Here is a 16668-nt window from a genome sequence, read left to right as displayed (position 1 = left end):
CACACACGCACTCTCCTAGTGTGAATATGAACATTGTTCAGCAGCTACAGGTGGGGCTCTCTCCTGGGATCGGGTTCCTAGTCTATAAAATGGGGTTAGTAACCCTTTTACCACCACCCCGCCTCGGGGTTGTAGGGATGGCTGGCATGTGCCGGGCCGTAAGGGCCGCAGCAAGATGCTACCTTCTTTAGGGCTGCACTCCCTGAAGAGGTCACTAAAGTTACCCAGCCATCTCCATGGCAGATGATGGACATCGGCACCTGGAGGCACCAAGAAGAGCCAGGTGAAACCCTGACCGTCGCCGCGGGCTGACCCCGGGGGCAAGCCAGCTCCCCGGACAAGCTAGCTCTCTGCTCGGAGGGGCCTGGAGATCTGCGCCAGCAGCGCCCCTTCCTCGCCCGGAAGGGTCAGCCGCACTCAAGTCTCATCTCCAACCCGCTCTCAGCGCTCCGGGGCCGCTCCTGGGGCCTCGGGGCTCAGTAGGCGGGGCAGGCTGCAGCCCCGCCCCGCCCCATGCACAGCCTTGAAAACCAGCGGCCGGCTAGCTTCAGTTGGTAGGGCAGCTGCAGCCTGAGCAGGAACTGCATCTTCAGACTTCTGCTCAGCCACGAGAGGAGCTAGGGTCACCCGGACGCCTAAGACCCTCTCACATCGCTCCGACTCGCCGGGACACTCCCAACCAGTTTCCTCAGCCCAGACTTACCTGTGAGCTCCGACCTTCCCCAGCTTGCAGCGGGTGCTCAGGCTTGCTGCAGAGACCTAGGACAACAGTTCGTGGGACACCCAACCCCTCACTTAGCTCTCCTCCGGTACCAGCGTCTCCCCCAAGGGGGTCGAGCATGGTGATAGTGCCTTGAAGGACCCTGTCTCTGGACGTCTGAAAAGATGCTGGCCATGAAGCTGTTCACTTGCTTCTTGCAGGTCCTGGTTGGGTTGGCTATGCATTCCCAGGTAAGGACCTGGCCTGGCTTCTCTTGACCTTCTCATCCCAGCCATGGAAACAGGGGCTATGGACTCAAATTACAGACCTACTTTAGAGGGCAGCTCCTGCTAGGATGCCCACATATTTCCCAGGGGCTGGGCTGGACCTCAGGGAGGAGACCTCTGGCTGGGCAGTCCACAACTCCTGGGGGCTGTCTTAATGGGGGCAGGGAAGCCACATGGAATGAGGGAGGTTTCCTGTCTGGCCCCTGGAGCCCTAGTGGCTTTGCAAAAGGCATCTGTCCACTAGCCCCAGTCAGTTCCCTGACCTTGTGGTCAGGGTTTCGGCCCCTTGACCAACCAGGCACCCCCAGGACCCTCTGACCCATCCTAGCAGGGAAGAAGTTGTCTGGAGAAGCTTGGGGTTGGGGGGTGAGGCCCTTCCCCCACCAGTGAGCAGGGGTCTCTTGGGTGGGCTTCAGATATGACAAGGGATCCTGCCATGCCCTTTTCTCCTGGTGGGTGGCAGGAGGTCCTGAGTGCAGGGCCTGGGGAAGTGAGCAGAGCCCTTTTCCCAGGAGCTGGGTGAATCTGGCCGGGAGCCAGATTGGGCAGCAAAATCCTGACAAAGCCAATGCATTCCCTCCCTGCTGCACTGCCCACTGCCCCGGGAGTCCTCAGCCCTGGCCCAGGAGTGGGTGGGTTGTGCAGTCGCCTTGCTGAGCAGCCAGGCTAGCAGCCTGCCTGCTGCAGTGCTAGCCAGAGGTGTAACGTTACTGGCAGGCAGCACCAGCTCATGGCGCCGCCTTCTCCGGCCCCCGAGCTCCCACCAGCTGATCACCTCCTCCTGGGCTCTGGCACCCAGCCAAGGCGGGCTGTAGAAGGCCCAGCCCTGGGGGCTGGGTTGAAGAGAGAGAGACCCCACAGGATTACATGCACTTTGGAACACAAGAAGACCCCTACCCTTTCCCAAATGAGGAAACTGAGGCCAGAAGGTCAGGTAGTTTTTAGCGGCACAAAACAGGAGGCAGCACAGGGTTGTGTGCAGAGGATGGGGAGGAGTTCAGGGTGGCCTCAAAGAGCCAAGAAGATGCTCCCTCCTCACGGCTGCACCTTTGTGTCCATTGCAGGGGACCCTGTCTGCTGGGAACAACTCAAGAGAAAAGGAAGGTAAGCCAGTCAGGCCAGCTCTGTAAGCTGAGCCTATCTCCTCTTTCAGAGTGAGCCCCAGCAGAGGAGAAGGGATTGGTCTGAAGGGTGGGAGCAGGCCAGTAGCAAGCTGGGCTGAGTCTGCAAGCTAGATCCTGGTCGAAGCCCAAGAGTACACCTCCTGTGACCTAGAGAGATGCAGTCATGGGTTAGGGTCACCAGGCACACAGAAAGCAGGACGGGGTAGCCAGGGTTCATCCAGCTGGCTCAGGGCCTCTGCCCAGCATGCTGTAAGGCTGCAGATGGAGTCCTGGTGGACAGGATTGGCGCCGAGTGCCAGGGGCCAGGCTGGAGTCTGGGAGCTGGATGGAGCAGGCGAGCAGTCAAGGGGCTTGGTCAGAATGAAGAGTCCTCCTCCCCAGTATCCCAACCCTGGTGGAGCTGTGCAGCTCTGACCAGGCCTTTCCATTGATTACAAACAGGCGGGCTGTGTCACACCCTCCCTGGCCCTTTCACTCTCCTCCCTGGGTTGTGTCAAGACATAATCTTCAAAGGGCAGTAGGACCTTTGCCAAAGAGACACACAAGCAGAGAGCAGGGAGCTCGTGCCAGGTCCTTCCTCCTTCTCCCTTCCTGCCTCCCTGAGACATGGAGGATGGCCACGTACCATTGCCAAGGCATCTAACAGCTCCATGGGAGAAGGGGTGTGCTTGTAACGATGTCCTCACAGACACAGATAATAGCTGGATTGCTGTCACGGGCTGGGAACACCCTCTGCTGGCCCTCGTCTGTTCCCCAGCCCCCTGATCGTCTTGTCCTCTACCTGTGAATGCTCTCACACCTGAAGCCCAGACCACCGAACGGGTGAGAGAGGTGGCTGCCTCCATTTCATGGACTTGCCCATCTTCCGAGCCCTCTGGAACTGGCACAGTATTACACTCCCTGGGGATTTGAGGAGGTTCGCATCTCCCATGCCCACATCACACCCTTCATTGATGATTTTAGTATGTAGATCAGACACCAGCTTCCAAAGATGCCTCAGCCTCTGTTTCCTCACCTGTGAAATGGGAGAGCTAGATAGTATTTGCTATTGAAGACTTTTCCCCAAGGCTGTGAGATTCTGAGTCCTTGGAAGAGGCAAGAGTGTAAATACTTCCCAGAATCCTGGGCAAGAAGGCTTGAAGGTATAGACAGACTGTAAGGCCAGCTCATCTGTAATCCTAACAAGCAAGCAGGCCTATGTTGTGGCTGGCGAAACACGTATTTAGCAACTATTAAAATCTGGCCTTACCATCCCCTCCCCCAACACCAGTCAGGAGCAGCACGGTGAAGCCATGGGCACTGAGTTTCACCACCCTTCTTCCCGGGTCCAGGGATGGGTGTGTTCTGTTACTTAGCCTGACCACAGGCTGGGAAATAGGAAGGTCCCAGTATTTCCTGGACGAAGAATCTGAGGCTTAGGGAGGCCCCTGGGACTAACCAAAGCCCTGGGCACCCTTCAGTGTATCTGGCAGAGCCCGGCAGCTCAGCCCCAGGCCTCCAAGCCACATAGGAGATGAACAGGCATGAGCAGAGTGTCCCCCGTGGCAGGCTGGCTGGGTGCTTTGCCAGTGAGGAGGGCACCAGCTAAGCTCCGGCTGGTGGCCAGTGGCTACTGAGGAGGGCTTTCCAGGAGCTTGCCATCAGGATTAAACAGTGCCCTTCCCAGAGGTTTTCCATTATGAATAGAATGCAGCTGAGGACAGATGGCGGCTCACTCATGGGGCTAGAAGATAGGTACCCCAGAGGCCCATTCTGGCCCCCAAAGGGGCCCTCAGTCCTGACAGGAGCAGCCTCCCCGGCCTCTCACCCAGAACAGGTTTGGACTTAGTAGAAGTGCTCTTTGGAGCAGTGGCATGCAACACATTCCCGGGAAACACATCCCCCATCAGGGAGCAGGTGGGTTCTGTGGGCCCTCTACCGGCCTCTCGCCAAGCCTTTGTGTCTCCTAAACACCCAGACAGGGGACCTCCAGGGATGGGCTTTCCTATTGCCTGGAGCTTTCAGGTAAACCAGGCCTCCCTCAGCTCAGCTCTTTCTCAGCCCTTCTAGGCCACTAAGAAACAGGTCTGAGGATTTGGGGGTCCTGGAACTCCAAATGTTTACACAATAGGATGTGGGATAAGAGTTTGTTTGAGTGGCAGGAGGGGGCTAGGCCCCTTCACTGATGCCCCTGGCTGTTGGCTGAGCTTCTTTCTCTGTGATACTTTGTAGCCAACGGCTCCTGGCCCTTATTTATGTCTCCTCTGCTGAGATTAAACGTTCACAGTGGCGGTGTTCAAGAAGGTCTTAGACTAAACACGCAGATGCTGGCGAGAGGGAGGTGGCCTCTGACCCATGTTGCAAAGGCAGCGTTTCCCCGGCTTATCCCACTTGGGTCCAGGGAGAGTGTCCAGTGGAGTCAGAGGGTCCCCATGACCCCCCTCCACCTCCAGCCCCTGGTCTAGCCCTAGTGGCTTCAAAGCAGAGCAGGGTAGGCTGGAACACCAGATGCCTAGATAAGTACGGTTTATTGCCTCCGAGGCTGCCTCGCCAACGCCCCTCGGATGAGCCGCCTCTTGGGCATTTCCCGCTAGCTTGCAGCCTTCGCCTCTACCATGCCTGAAGTTTGTTTTTCTTCTGAGATTACTCAGAGACACACATCCTCACTGGATCTGTGGAACGGACTTTGCCCTCCCAGGAAGGACCATGGGAGTGAGGGTCTGTGGGGAAGGGCCACTGCTCTCTGTTAAGGCTGAAGGACTTGTAGGTGACCCAGGGACCAAGTGTCCCATCAGCTTCGTCATCAGCTGTGGAGCAGACTGACCCAGGCATGGTCTCAAGGCTGACCAGGGCTGGGCTGCAGGGTACTGAACCACAGTCTGTCGGGGCTCGAGTGACCTTAGCAACCATCTAGTCCCAGGCCGCTTCTCTCCCCCAAGCGCAGGAAACCGATATACCTAGAATGGCTGAGCGACCTCCCCAAGGTCGTACAGCCAGTGTAGGGACTGAAGCCAGATGGCCTGGCGTCAGCTGCTCCCTGAGAGCCGGTGTTGGAGCCTTGGTACCAGGCTACCCCGTAAAGGAGGAGCATGTTTGAAGGGATTTCAGATCATTTCCCCCCTCCTCAGAGATACCACCACTGCCACCACCGGGATATCGCGGGGGCCGGGACTGTCCCTGGTAATCCTCGGTGAACTGTCACCTCATCAGTCTGGAGTCACTTAGCCTGTGTTTAGCAGGGTCAGCTCCTATCCTCCCAGAACCTCATTTTGGCTCCGGTGGAGATAAGAGCCACCAGTGATGGTGGGACCCAAGCTATGCTCCAGAGCGGAGTACCGCTCCTGGCAGAATGGCTAGAGAAGGCTGTGGGGAGCAGTGGGGGCTAGGCGCAGGCGCATGGCCTTCCTTGGACCATGCAGGGAAAGATTCCAAAGCTGGGGTGTGTGTGTGGGGGGTCTTCACTGATATGTCATTGCTCCTGTAAAGGGTGGTGGCTGGGCCACGTGGCTAGGCATGCTCTTGGCTGCTAAGGAGTGGTATCAAGTGGGGAAGGACATGAGGAAGCCATGACGGGGTTGGGGCAGATGGCAAGGGGAAGGCTAGCCCCTCCTAGCATACTGGAGACCTGTTTTCAGCCAGTTCCTCAAGGCCAAGGAAGCACTAGGTCAGGCTGAAGAAAAAAGCTTGAGGAGTGGCCAGGGCATCATCCTCAAAGCTCAAGGAAGCCTAGGAACCAGAGAGAAAAACAGAACGAGAGAATTTGGGACCTTGAGGGATTCTTCTCCATTGGGGTTCGAGCCCCAAAGAGCTAAGGGGACAGCAGACATCCCAGAGTGATAGCAGGATTAATCCAGAGCAAAGAGACCCCAGGGAGGGCCAGGGGCTTGATGGAAGAGGTGAACTTTGTGTGAACTGAACCTAAGAACCAAGTCCGGGACATCTCGGAACCGGTCCCTGTTGACCTGACCTGGCGCTTCTGTCTCCCCGTAGTGGTGCCTTTCAGCGAAGTGTGGGGCCGCAGTTACTGCCGGCCGATGGCGAAGCTGGTGGACATTGTGGATGAGTACCCCGATGAGGTATCTCACATATTCAGCCCGTCCTGTGTCCTCCTGACTCGCTGTGGTGGCTGCTGCGGTGACGAGAGTCTTCACTGTGTACCGCTGAAGACGGCCAACATCACCATGCAGGTAGGCCTCTCCCCAGCATGCTGCCTCCTGCTCATGGCCCACACCGTATCCAGATGCCCAGAGGACCTCTAGAAAGTACCCAGAAATGGACAGTGGCAGGCCCCAAGCCAGTGTCCATGACTGTAGCCCAGTCCTCTTGAGCCCCCATCCCGGCTCTGAGCTCCTTGCCGGCTCCTTCCTGGGAGTGAACTTCTTTTTTTATTTCCCACAGATCTTGAAGATCGCTCCTGGTAAAGAACAGCATTCTCGTGTAGACATGACGTTTTCTCAGGATGTGCTCTGCGAGTGCAGGTAGGTCCTCCGGGCGGCCAGCGGGGACAGGCTCCGGACACTGAGCAGCAGATCTTGAACCTCAGGGGGTCCTCGCAAGGCCCCTCCGGGATGGGAGAGGAGGCTGCAGGCTGCATTTGACTCCCTGAGCGAGGGGTCTTCCATTTTCCACTCCCTGCGAGCCAACTTAGCCCGAGGAGCTGGCCCCCAGGCAGCTGGAGCCTAGCTGTCAAGATATCACCGGAGAAAGGGAAGGCCCGAGTCTCTCCTCGCCTTCCAGGGCCCCGGGGTGTATCACACCTCCAACCTCTGAGATGAGCCGCACCTGCCACGGGCCGCCCCGGAACCCTTGCATAGAGGCAAAGGCATCACAGGCCTGTACTTGATTCTGTGGCCAACACTTGGCCTTGTCATTTGTCCCCCAGGCTCTTGGGACGTTTGTTGCTGGGAACAGCAGCCTGGCACGCCATCTACGTTCAAGAGAAATGACATAGGTTTGATGCTTCTCTTGGTCACAGCCAAGGACACCAGATTAGGGGTTTGGAGCCTAGTCTGGAGCTGGGAAGAAGGGGGGGACAGCCACCTTCCACGTGCGTTTTTAGTCAGTGCCTGCTGCATGCCACGCGCTGATCTGAGTGCCTGGGATACAGCGGTGAGCAAAACTGACAAGGTTCATGCCTCCGTGGCCACCTTGTCCACACAGATGAGGAGAGCCAGGCTCCACACAGTTGTGTTTCATTCAGCCACTGAGCATGGAAGAGGGGATCTAGGTTTGGGCTTGGCCTGGCTCACTCCTACAGCCGCATTTTCCCTGCTGCCTTCCTTGGCAGCCGCCATGTTCTCCATAGCCACGGTGCTAGCTCTGCCGCCCGGCTCTGCCTAGTGCCCAGGACTCTAGCTGCCTTCTTTGAACCTGAGCCCTGGCTCCAGGCCTTTCCGCTATGCCAGCGTTGGGGGCCTTGACTCAACCTGTTCGTTTCCAGCCAGGTACCAATAGCTCAGTCATGACTTCCTCCGCGCCCCCACTCCTCCACTCCCCCGCCCCCCGGGGCTGAACGGCATCCTTCACCTTCTACATCACCTTTGCTCTGACTTGCCCATCTGCAGAGGTGTGACTGGGGAAATCGAGCCAGCCCAGGACAGCACACATTCAGGACCCATGCTGCCCCTCCCGTCTGCAATGCTGCTCCTGGGAAATGCCGAATCGATCCCTTTCCAGCAGGCCAGGCAACAGGGACACCTTTCATTTCACTTCTGGGCCAACAGCCACGGCCCCAGAAGGCAGAGCTGGGACATGCCTGGCAGCTGTGAATCAGGCTCCCTGCTGTTGCCACAGTGGGGCGGGGTTGAGCCCAGGCGGGCAGCCTTAGCTGGTACTCACCATTGCTCTGTCTACAACCTTGTTCATCATCATTGACTTTCCGTGAGGGAACTCCCATAATGCACCAAGAAAGGAACGGGAGAAAGTGAACAGAGAAACTAAAACAGCAGAGAGCAGAATCAAAAAGATCCAAGATTTGATGCCAAGAGGCTAGAGCAAGCAGAAAAAAATGTAATGAAAAGCCCTCCTCCCTCCCGGTGGGGTTGGGGAGGGCAACTTGGACCTCTCTGGGGGTTGCCAGGACCTAGGTAGGGCAGGAGCGCGAAGGCTAGGGCCTCTTGCTACAGCGCTTTCACCAGCTCCATGCTGCCCCCTAGTGGGGCTGAAACGACTGCACTAGCAGGACCTAGGAACTGTAGGGGACATTGGTTGCCCGGAAGCACACACTTACTCTTCTCTCCTCCATCTTTCTGTTTCCCTAGGCCTATTCAGGAGAAGGTGAGGTCAGAAAGGTAAGCGTACTGACTGGGGCTCAGGGCGATCGTTGGGCCTGCCAGCCGCTGTCCTAGCAGGAGGAACCTGACGATTTGGCTTATTGCAGGAGGAAGATCAAGGGGAAGAGGAAGAAAGAGAAGCAGAAACCCACAGACTGAGGAACCCTGCCTGTGAGTGTGCTGGGAGCTCAGGGCTGGCAAAAGGGGGGCTATGGGATGGGAAGGGGGGAGCTGCCCTAGCAGCAAGGGTCCATGGTCAAGGTGGGGAGAGGCAAAGCTGGGATGAGATCTTGGAACAAGAACAGGGGATGCATGTCTTTTATATTCCAAGGCGCATCAAGGGACTTTAGTTCTTGTCCCTTATCTCTGTGTGGCCTTAAGCAAATAACTTTACTAGTGAAATGACGGGGCTGGGAGCACAGCAAACACTGGGCTCTTCTGCAGACGTCTGCCAAGAACTGCCGTGTGCCAGGCACATGGGTGATAGCATTCCCCGCTCTTCCAGGGCTTGCCTTCTGCTCCATAGTTTGGCCACTTCCAGGAAGCCCTGGGGCAGGTACACTATGCCATCCTCTGCTCTGGTTCCCCTCTCCAGTTCCAGGCCAGTGTGTCTCTCTGTCTCAGGATCTCCGCCTTCCTCTCCCCTCTCTGTTCCTTGTCCATCCTTGCTTCACAGCTGGGATGGCAGGCTGGAGGATACAGGGTAGCTGGAAGGGGATGAGCACGGAAGGGACACTGCCACCTGGTAGCCAAGCTAATGAGCATTGAATGTTCCACAGGCGTCACAGACATCAGGGGCTACCATGCCCTTTCTCAGATATACATTTTCAGATGTCTTGTTTAGGTATCTCCCAAAAACATTTCAAAAGCTCATGTGCCTCTTGCTTCATTTTAGGTTGGCCTTGAACACTTGTAGGGAAGAGGGTTTTTGTTTGTTTGTCTTTTAGATAGAGTACTATGTAGCCCAAGCTAGCTTTAAACCTGCAGCAATCCTCCTGCCTCAATGTTGGGGTTACAGCCATGTGCCACTGTGAACTCCCCCCCCCTTTTTTCTACTTTTTATTTATTTATTTCGGTTTTTTTCAAGACAGGGTTTTTCTGTGTAACCTTGGCTATCCTGGAACTCACTCTGTAGACCAGGCTGGCCTTGAACTCACAGAGATCCTCCTGCCTCTGCCTCCTTAGTTCTGGGATTAAAGGTGTGCTGTGTGCCACTACCACCCAGATTTTTTTTTTAACCTTTTAAAATCATATTAACAAACAGTTGGGTTTGGAACACCCTTCTTTAAGGGGTAAGTGTGCCTGTAGGGAGGACAGCCAGCCTCAGGCACTTCCTCACACAAAGTTAAAGAGAATATCCAAGAAGGCTGGAAACTGATTTTATTTTTAAACACCTCTTTTTGGAACGGGTTTGTAGCTCAGTCATAGGAAGCTGCTTACAGTGGGTAAGACCCCGAGTTCAACCCCAGTGTCACAAACAAACACACATACATAATATACATAATTCAAACAACAAAAGCACGACCACCCGTTCTCCAGTTTCAGGAACGTCTGTGTGAAGATTGTTGCCTTGGGGCGGGCAACCAGAGACAGTGTTACAGGTGCCAGACAGGCTTCAACTGTCTCTACCACGCAGTGTTTGTGCAATCTCAGGCAAGGTCCTTACTCTCCCTGAGCCTGTGCTCCGCATCCGTGAAAGGGTAACGTCCTTGTGGGGTGTGGCGAAGGGGGAACCAGACAGTGCCTGGCACAAAACTGGGCCCCTGAGCAGGCACTCGGCAAGGGGGCAGCTGCTTGCTGGCCTGGGTATGAGCAGGCTTCCCAGGATGCTGTTCTTTGTCCCTCTGGATCCAGGCCCCGCTATAGGAGAGGACATTGTCCTCCACAGCATCCGGATTTCCCTGACTTGTCTGTTTGGTCTCCAGCAGGTGATGCTGTTTCCCCGGAGGTAACCAGCCACTCGGAGGAGAGACCTTCCCGCACCCAGCTCATATATTTATTACCGTCACCCTCTCAGAACCCTCCCTGCTGGTACCTACCCTCTATTTATTAGCCAACTTGTCCCTGCTGAATGACTTGCTCCCTCCAAGATAAGGGGCATGGAAGGATAGAACCCTCAGGAATTCAGTGCCTTAAACAGAACGTGAGAGAAAGAAGGAAGCCAGCCACGGATCCGTGGGAGCTTCGGCTTGGGAAGAAGCAAGACATGGACACGGTGCCAGGGGCAAGCCAGGCACCAGGAGGCCCTGAGTCCCCAGAGAACTGCAGAAGAAGAGAGGAGGGCTAGTACCTGTCCTGGCTCCCGGCTCCGCCCAGACAGCAGCTCTGGCCCTGGCTGCATTGACACATGTAGTGGGGACCCAGCCATGTCCTCCTGCTGCTAGGGTCAACAGTTTATCCTGAAGACCGGGACAGGGCATTGGGCCCAAGAGAACATAGCTCGCTTGTGGGCTTTGCCTTTCAGCCTACAAGTCCACGCCATCACCCTTCACAGAGCACCGCCACCCCGTCCCCTCTCAGAGACACAGGCAGAGTAGCCTGGGGGCTGAACAGAGGGCGGGATGAATGATGAGTAATGGCCCAGTGGGTTGTCAAACTTTGATAGCTGTGAGTCAGGGGCGTGCAAAGGAAAGCGAGCAGATCCCTGGAGGGCGCTTGCAGCCCATCCGTTGTCTTGTGCTGGGACTGTCTAACTGCCAAGCCAGATTCTCTTGAATAAAGCATTCTAGTCTGGAACCAACCTGTCTAGGATGTGTGTCTTCTGGGGCAGTGGGGAGAGCAGAAAACGGAGGCCTGAGAAGGCAGGATGAATGATGAATGAATGACGCAGAGGCAAAATAGCACTGGGCTGGAAGTCAGACTTGCCAAGTGACACTCATTCAGCCTTGTGTAGACCTCTCTGTCTTTGACACATGTTAAAGGAGTCATGTTACTGTCTCAGTGGCTCTGGATGGTCTTCAGATACTGTCGCTATTTCAGGGATGCCCCTGGAGTCCACTCTGCCCCAAACAGGTAGTTTTACATCTAATAGTTGAGGAGAGGTCTGGCTCAAGCTTCCTCTAAGCCCCGTCCAACACAAGAACAAGGCCCCAATCTCCCAACATAAGGCCACCCCACACCCAGCCTGGAGCATAGATTCTGGATAGTGGGGTCCCTAGGGTCCTCATGCTTCAGGGGGCACATCCTGTCCCAGGCTTGCTGAAGCACAATGTCCCCTCATGACTCGGGCCTCTGGATACCTGGTTCTGCCGTCAGCTTCTTCTTTTTGCCTCTCAACTTCCTTTACCTTTTGTTCTGGGGGGGGGGAATGTATTCCTCCTTTTGAGTCCAGTTCTAACAGACACCCACCTGCTCATGACCCATGAGGTGGTGTGAGATTTCATGGTGTCTGCACTGCTAGAAAGGCCCTGCTTTATCTCTTCAGGTTGAAACACACAGGAGCTCAGGGGGCAGAAAGGGACCTGCCTATAGGTCAATGGTTTTCAACCTTCCTAATGCTGTGACCCTTTAACACAGTTCCTCATGTTATAGTGACCCCCAACCATGAAATTATTTTGATTGCTACCTCATAATTGTAATTTTGCTACTGAGCAGCATTTTGGTCCCTAAGATCATCGAAAATATAAGTTTTACGGTGGCTGTAACCTACAGGTTGAGAACCGCTGCTCTAGGCTTTGGGTGGACGGCATGATGGTGAGTGGGGTAGAGGAGCTCTGTGCAGGCAGCTGCCCTCCACTTGTCTGTTCATGGAGGCCTGGAGCCCTGGAGGACAGTCCAGCAGCTCAGTAAGCATGTGCTCCTGGCTAGGGATCAGAGAGGGTGTGTGCTGGCCCCAGGGGACTCAGCTAAAGAAATGACTTTCTTCCTTCTCTCTTCAGCTGCAGCTGTTCAAAGGCATTGTTTTTGGCTTCATTCACTGAGGAAAGCACCCCTCCCTCTTCACTCAGTCCTCTGGCCGGGCCCTGAGGACCCCAGCCCCTCCCTGTAGCATCAGCTCCCACCCAGGCCAGCAACCTCTGCAGTAACCTAGACAGAGAGCAGGGCAGTCCCTGGGTTAGAAGAAGAAATTCTTGTCCTTGGCTAGGGTGTTCACTGCAGGAACAGTTAGGGGAGGAACATCAGGATGGGTGCATTTGACCAAACTGCTGGTCCTTTCAGGTCATCTGGGTCCTCAGGGACCTGTGTAATGGGATTGTCGCTCACTGGTGGAAAACCACTGAATAACAGTCTCTGAGGAGCTGGGGGGAACAGAGCACACACGCCCTTCCCCCTGCATTCTGATTGGACAGTGTTGTCTGTTAGGGGGTATAGGGGTTCATTTCAGTCGCACAAATTGATGGCTGGACTCAAAGCTAAGGAAAGGGGGGGTTCCTTCAGCACCCAAAACTCTAAAGCAAGAAACAATTTGGGACCAGAAACACTTTTCTAAAAGATTCATTAAGAGAGAGCTTGAAGGGGTAGGGAAGGAATCTGGTGAGGCGGTTCAGTGGTTAAGAGCCTTCAGGCTGCTCCCTCAGAGGACCTGGGTCCCATTTCCAGCTCCATACATGACAACTCACAACTGTCTGTAACTCTAGTTCCAGGAAATCTAACATCCGTTTCTGGCTTTTTCAGGAACCAGGCACCCATGCAGCTCACAGACATAAACACAGGCAAAACACACATACGCATTAGAAAGGCAGATAGGTCGATAGGTATAAAGGTGGATAGGTAGATGACAGGTAGATAAGTAGATAGTTAGGTAATAGACAGATAGACAGGCAGAAAGATAGATAGATAGATAGATAGATAGATAGATAGATAGATAGACAGACAGATGGATGTGGGGAGAAGAAACAGAAATACTTTAAGAAGGGTTGCCAAGATGGCTCATCAGGTAAAGCTGCTTATCTTGAAAAGTTCTTGTCTTAGTTAGGGTTTCTATTGCTGTGAAGAGACACCATGACCACGGCAACTCTTATAAAGGACAACATTTAGTTGAGGCTGGCTTACAGGTTCAGAGGTTTAGTCCATTTTCAGCACAGCGGCAGGCAGGCAGACATGGTGCTGGAGAAGGAGCTGAGAGTTCTACATCTTGAGCACAATCTCCACAGGCAGCAGGAGATTGCCCCACTAGGAGTGGCTTGGGCATTACTGAGACCTCAAAGCCCGCCTCCACAGGGACACACTTTCTCCAACAAGACCATACCTCCTCTAACAAGGCCACACCTCCAAACAGGGCCACTCCCTGTGGCCAAGCGTTCAAACACGTGAGTCTCTCGGGACCATTCCTAGTCAAGCCACCACACTCGGTGACCTCAGATGAATCCTTGGAACCCGCAAAAGGGTAGAAAGAGAGAATTCGCTAATCCCACAAGCTGTCTTGTGACTTCCACACACGTGTGCTGTGGCACATGTGCCATACATATTCACATATCACATATGTACACATGCACACATACACACACATTTATAATAATAGTAACATTGTCTCAACTGACGCCTCAGGATACTGGATGGAGGGCTCAGCGGTTAAGGGCACATGCTGCTCTTGCACAGGACCTGAGTTCAATACCTAAAACCCACCTTGTGTGATTTATAATCACCTGTAATTCCAGATCTCGAGTATACAAGGCCTCTGGGCCCCAGGGCGTCAGCATTGGTGTGCACAGACCCACACATATGTACATAATTAAAAATAAAGTTTATGGGGCTGGATTGAGGGCTCAACAGGAAAGAACACCCATGTTCTGTTCCATCTTCTTATCTCTGCAGGCACCAGGCAAGAAGGAAGGAAGGAACGAAGGAAGGAAGGAAGGAAGGAGGGCATACAAGCAAAACTTCCATACATATAAGACAAAATAAATAATTTTTTTTTAATTTTTAAAAAATGATTTTTTTTTGTGCACTGGTGTTTTGCCTGCATGTATGTCTTTGTGAGGGTCACAGATTCCCTGGAACTGGAATTATAGACAGTTATGAGCTGCCATGTGGGTGCTGAGAATTCCATGTGGGTCCTTTGAGAGAGCAGCCAGTGCTCTTAACAGCTGAGCCATCTCTCCAGCCCCTAAATACATTTTTTAAATTAAAACAAAATAAAAATTAGAAAGGAGTTTATAAGACTCAGCTGAGGGCCCAGACCCCACAGAGCAAAGACAAACTGTTCCCAGCATGCCCGGCTTCCTTTCCTGACTGGTGGAGTCAGGGGAGATTGTCTTGGAACACTTTGCTCTGCAACAGTAAAGTAACCAGAACAGAAACTCGGGCGGTGGAAGGGGCAGTGCTCCAGGGAAATACTGTCCTGTCCACCAGGAGGTCACGGGAAGCCTCACCATGGAGGGGAAATTTACAGCATATATGACGTTATGGTCATGTGAAGATTAAAGAAAAGGGTGCTCTAAACTGAGGACATCGCCAATGGGATTAGGAAGGTTCCCCAGCATGGCTGGAGCCCGGCGGGTGAGGGAAGATGCCACCAGGAGCCAAACCTTTGCTCTAAAAGCAGGGTAGGAAGTCTGAGGCTGGGTGTAATGGGACAGGAAACCACTAAAGGGTGTTAAGCAATAGAAGAAAGCAACACCACATTTTTTGTTTGTTTGGGGAGTTTTGTTTGTTTGTTTTTGATGCAAGGTCTCTTGACATAGCCCTGCCTGTTCTGGAACTCACTCTGTAGACCAGGCTGGCCTGGAACTCACAGAGATCCACCTGCCTCTGCCTGCCAAGTGCTGGGATTAAAGGCTGCATGTATGTACCACCACTGCCCAGCCAGCTGTCCCTGGTTACCTTTTAGAAAGATCACTCTACCTGTCACTTAGAAAAAAATGTTCTTTAGAGACACAAGTTAGAGAAGTCACAAATGCTTCATAAGGCTGTGGCAGATCTGGTCGCAGTTATGGTAGATGGTTCTCGTCAGAGGGCCAGGGCACAGAGAGACGTAGAACGTTCCTGCTTGGGTTGCCCTGCCCTTGCTGCTTCTGGAGCATCAGCTGAGCCTCAGGACCAGCTGTTTTGGAATAGAAGACCTGTGATGGAGCAAGAAATATGTCCCCCTACTTCCCATCTGCCAAGGGAAATTTCGTTCTGAAAGAATTTAGGAGTCTGAGGAGTGGTCATAGCCTGAGCAAAGAGCTACCCAAGAACTAAAGAGAGAAGGCAAGTGAGGAGAGGGGCTGGAAGTGAGAAAGGAGTTTGGAGTTTTGTCAAGGAGCCTTGGGTGATGGAGATCAACTTGGGGTATGAGAGAAGGGCTTTGGGAACACGCTGCTGTGCTCCCCTAGTGCTAAGGGGATTTGAGGGTCTGTTCAGTGAGATACCAGACAGAGGCTAAGCCCAGCAGGTCACAGAGAGGTAGATATGACACTGTCTCTGCACTTAGGATCTTTGTTAAAAGGGACCAAAGATGATGGCTCAAAACTGACTAATTCGGGCTGGCTTCTCTCTCAGCTTCCGACTGAATTGCTCTGCTTGGCCTCAAACTAACTTTGGCAATCTGTTCTCATTGTCTGTCTTCACCCATTTCTAGCTCGCTCTCTCTTCAGTCGGTCTCTGTAAAACTCTCCAGGTAAAACTGCCTCTGAGTCCCGTAAACTGAACTGCCACAAACTCATCTCCACTGCTCTGCCTCTCAGCTCACTGGACTCAACCTTGTTTGAACAGAACTGACTAGAACTCAGAGATCTGTAGGCCTCTGTCTCTTGAGTGCTGGGATCAAAGGCATGTCCAACTGACACCTGGACCTAAGCTTTCGTTTACCTAAAATTTGCTCTATATCAGGCTGGCTTTGAACTCAAAGATCTGCTTGCCCCTGTCTCCTGGGATTAAAGGGGTGTCTGTATTCCAGCTGGATCATACAGACCTACAAGGTCTTTGGATGTGATCTCTTGCCAGAGTAGCCACGTTCTGAATTAAAATTTCGCTACAGCAAACTGTTGACTGTATTGGGAAATTCACAGTTGAACATCATCCATTCTCAAGTAGTTCTGGGACTGGTGAGTCAGGAGTCACTGATGTCTTCAAACAAACAAACAATACACAGGCCTGAAAGAAAACTTACGAAATTTCCCCTCCTCGTTATACAGATAAAGACCTCAAGACTCAGGTTTTCGAAAGCCATGTAGGCTGAGTGAGCCAGTATTTTCAAATTTACCAGGAAGGACTGAGATGGGATGGAATCCAGACCTGAGGCTGACACTTCCTGCCCCTCGGGTGCAGCACCTCCTCCACAGGAAAGCTGACTGGGGAGGAGAGCTGTGCTCTCCACGGGAGAAGCTGGCCAAACCATCTGTGAGGTGTGCCTGGGTGGGTCGGCAGAAACAGGCCTTCCCACA

At 53.7% G+C, this 16668-nt stretch overlaps 1 protein-coding gene across 2 annotated transcripts; it reads left to right on the top strand.

Annotated features, from left to right (window-relative positions):
* Positions 1-524: 524 nt before the first annotated feature.
* On the top strand, positions 525-11093 carry Pgf (placental growth factor). 2 transcript variants are annotated; one of them, XM_060387875.1, is made up of 7 exons: positions 525-951; positions 2052-2091; positions 6081-6277; positions 6489-6568; positions 8351-8380; positions 8470-8533; positions 10291-11093. In XM_060387875.1, exons 1-6 carry the CDS (start codon positions 886-888, stop codon positions 8519-8521), a joined length of 465 nt encoding a protein of 154 aa, XP_060243858.1. In that variant the 5' UTR covers positions 525-885; the 3' UTR covers positions 8522-8533; positions 10291-11093. The 2 variants fall into 2 exon arrangements, with proteins under 2 accessions (XP_060243858.1, XP_021489852.2); XM_021634177.2 differs by having other exon boundaries at positions 526-951; positions 10288-11093.
* Positions 11094-16668: the final 5575 nt, after the last annotated feature.

Source organism: Meriones unguiculatus, chromosome 7, assembly GCF_030254825.1.
Source record: "Meriones unguiculatus strain TT.TT164.6M chromosome 7, Bangor_MerUng_6.1, whole genome shotgun sequence".
Classification (NCBI taxonomy): Eukaryota; Metazoa; Chordata; class Mammalia; order Rodentia; family Muridae; genus Meriones; species Meriones unguiculatus.
This window is presented reverse-complemented; position numbering and strand designations above follow the sequence as displayed.

What these genes read in the sequence shown, in the direction of transcription:
- Pgf (XM_060387875.1), top strand. Translation starts at nt 886, where the DNA reads ATGCTGGCCATGAAGCTGTTCACTTGCTTCTTGCAGGTCCTGGTTGGG. An exon ending in CGGCCAACATCACCATGCAG is followed by an intron (nt 6,278 to 6,488) that starts GTAGGCCTCTCC and finishes TATTTCCCACAG; the next exon opens with ATCTTGAAGATCGCTCCTGG. An exon ending in GAGAAGGTGAGGTCAGAAAG is followed by an intron (nt 8,381 to 8,469) that starts GTAAGCGTACTG and finishes GGCTTATTGCAG; the next exon opens with GAGGAAGATCAAGGGGAAGA.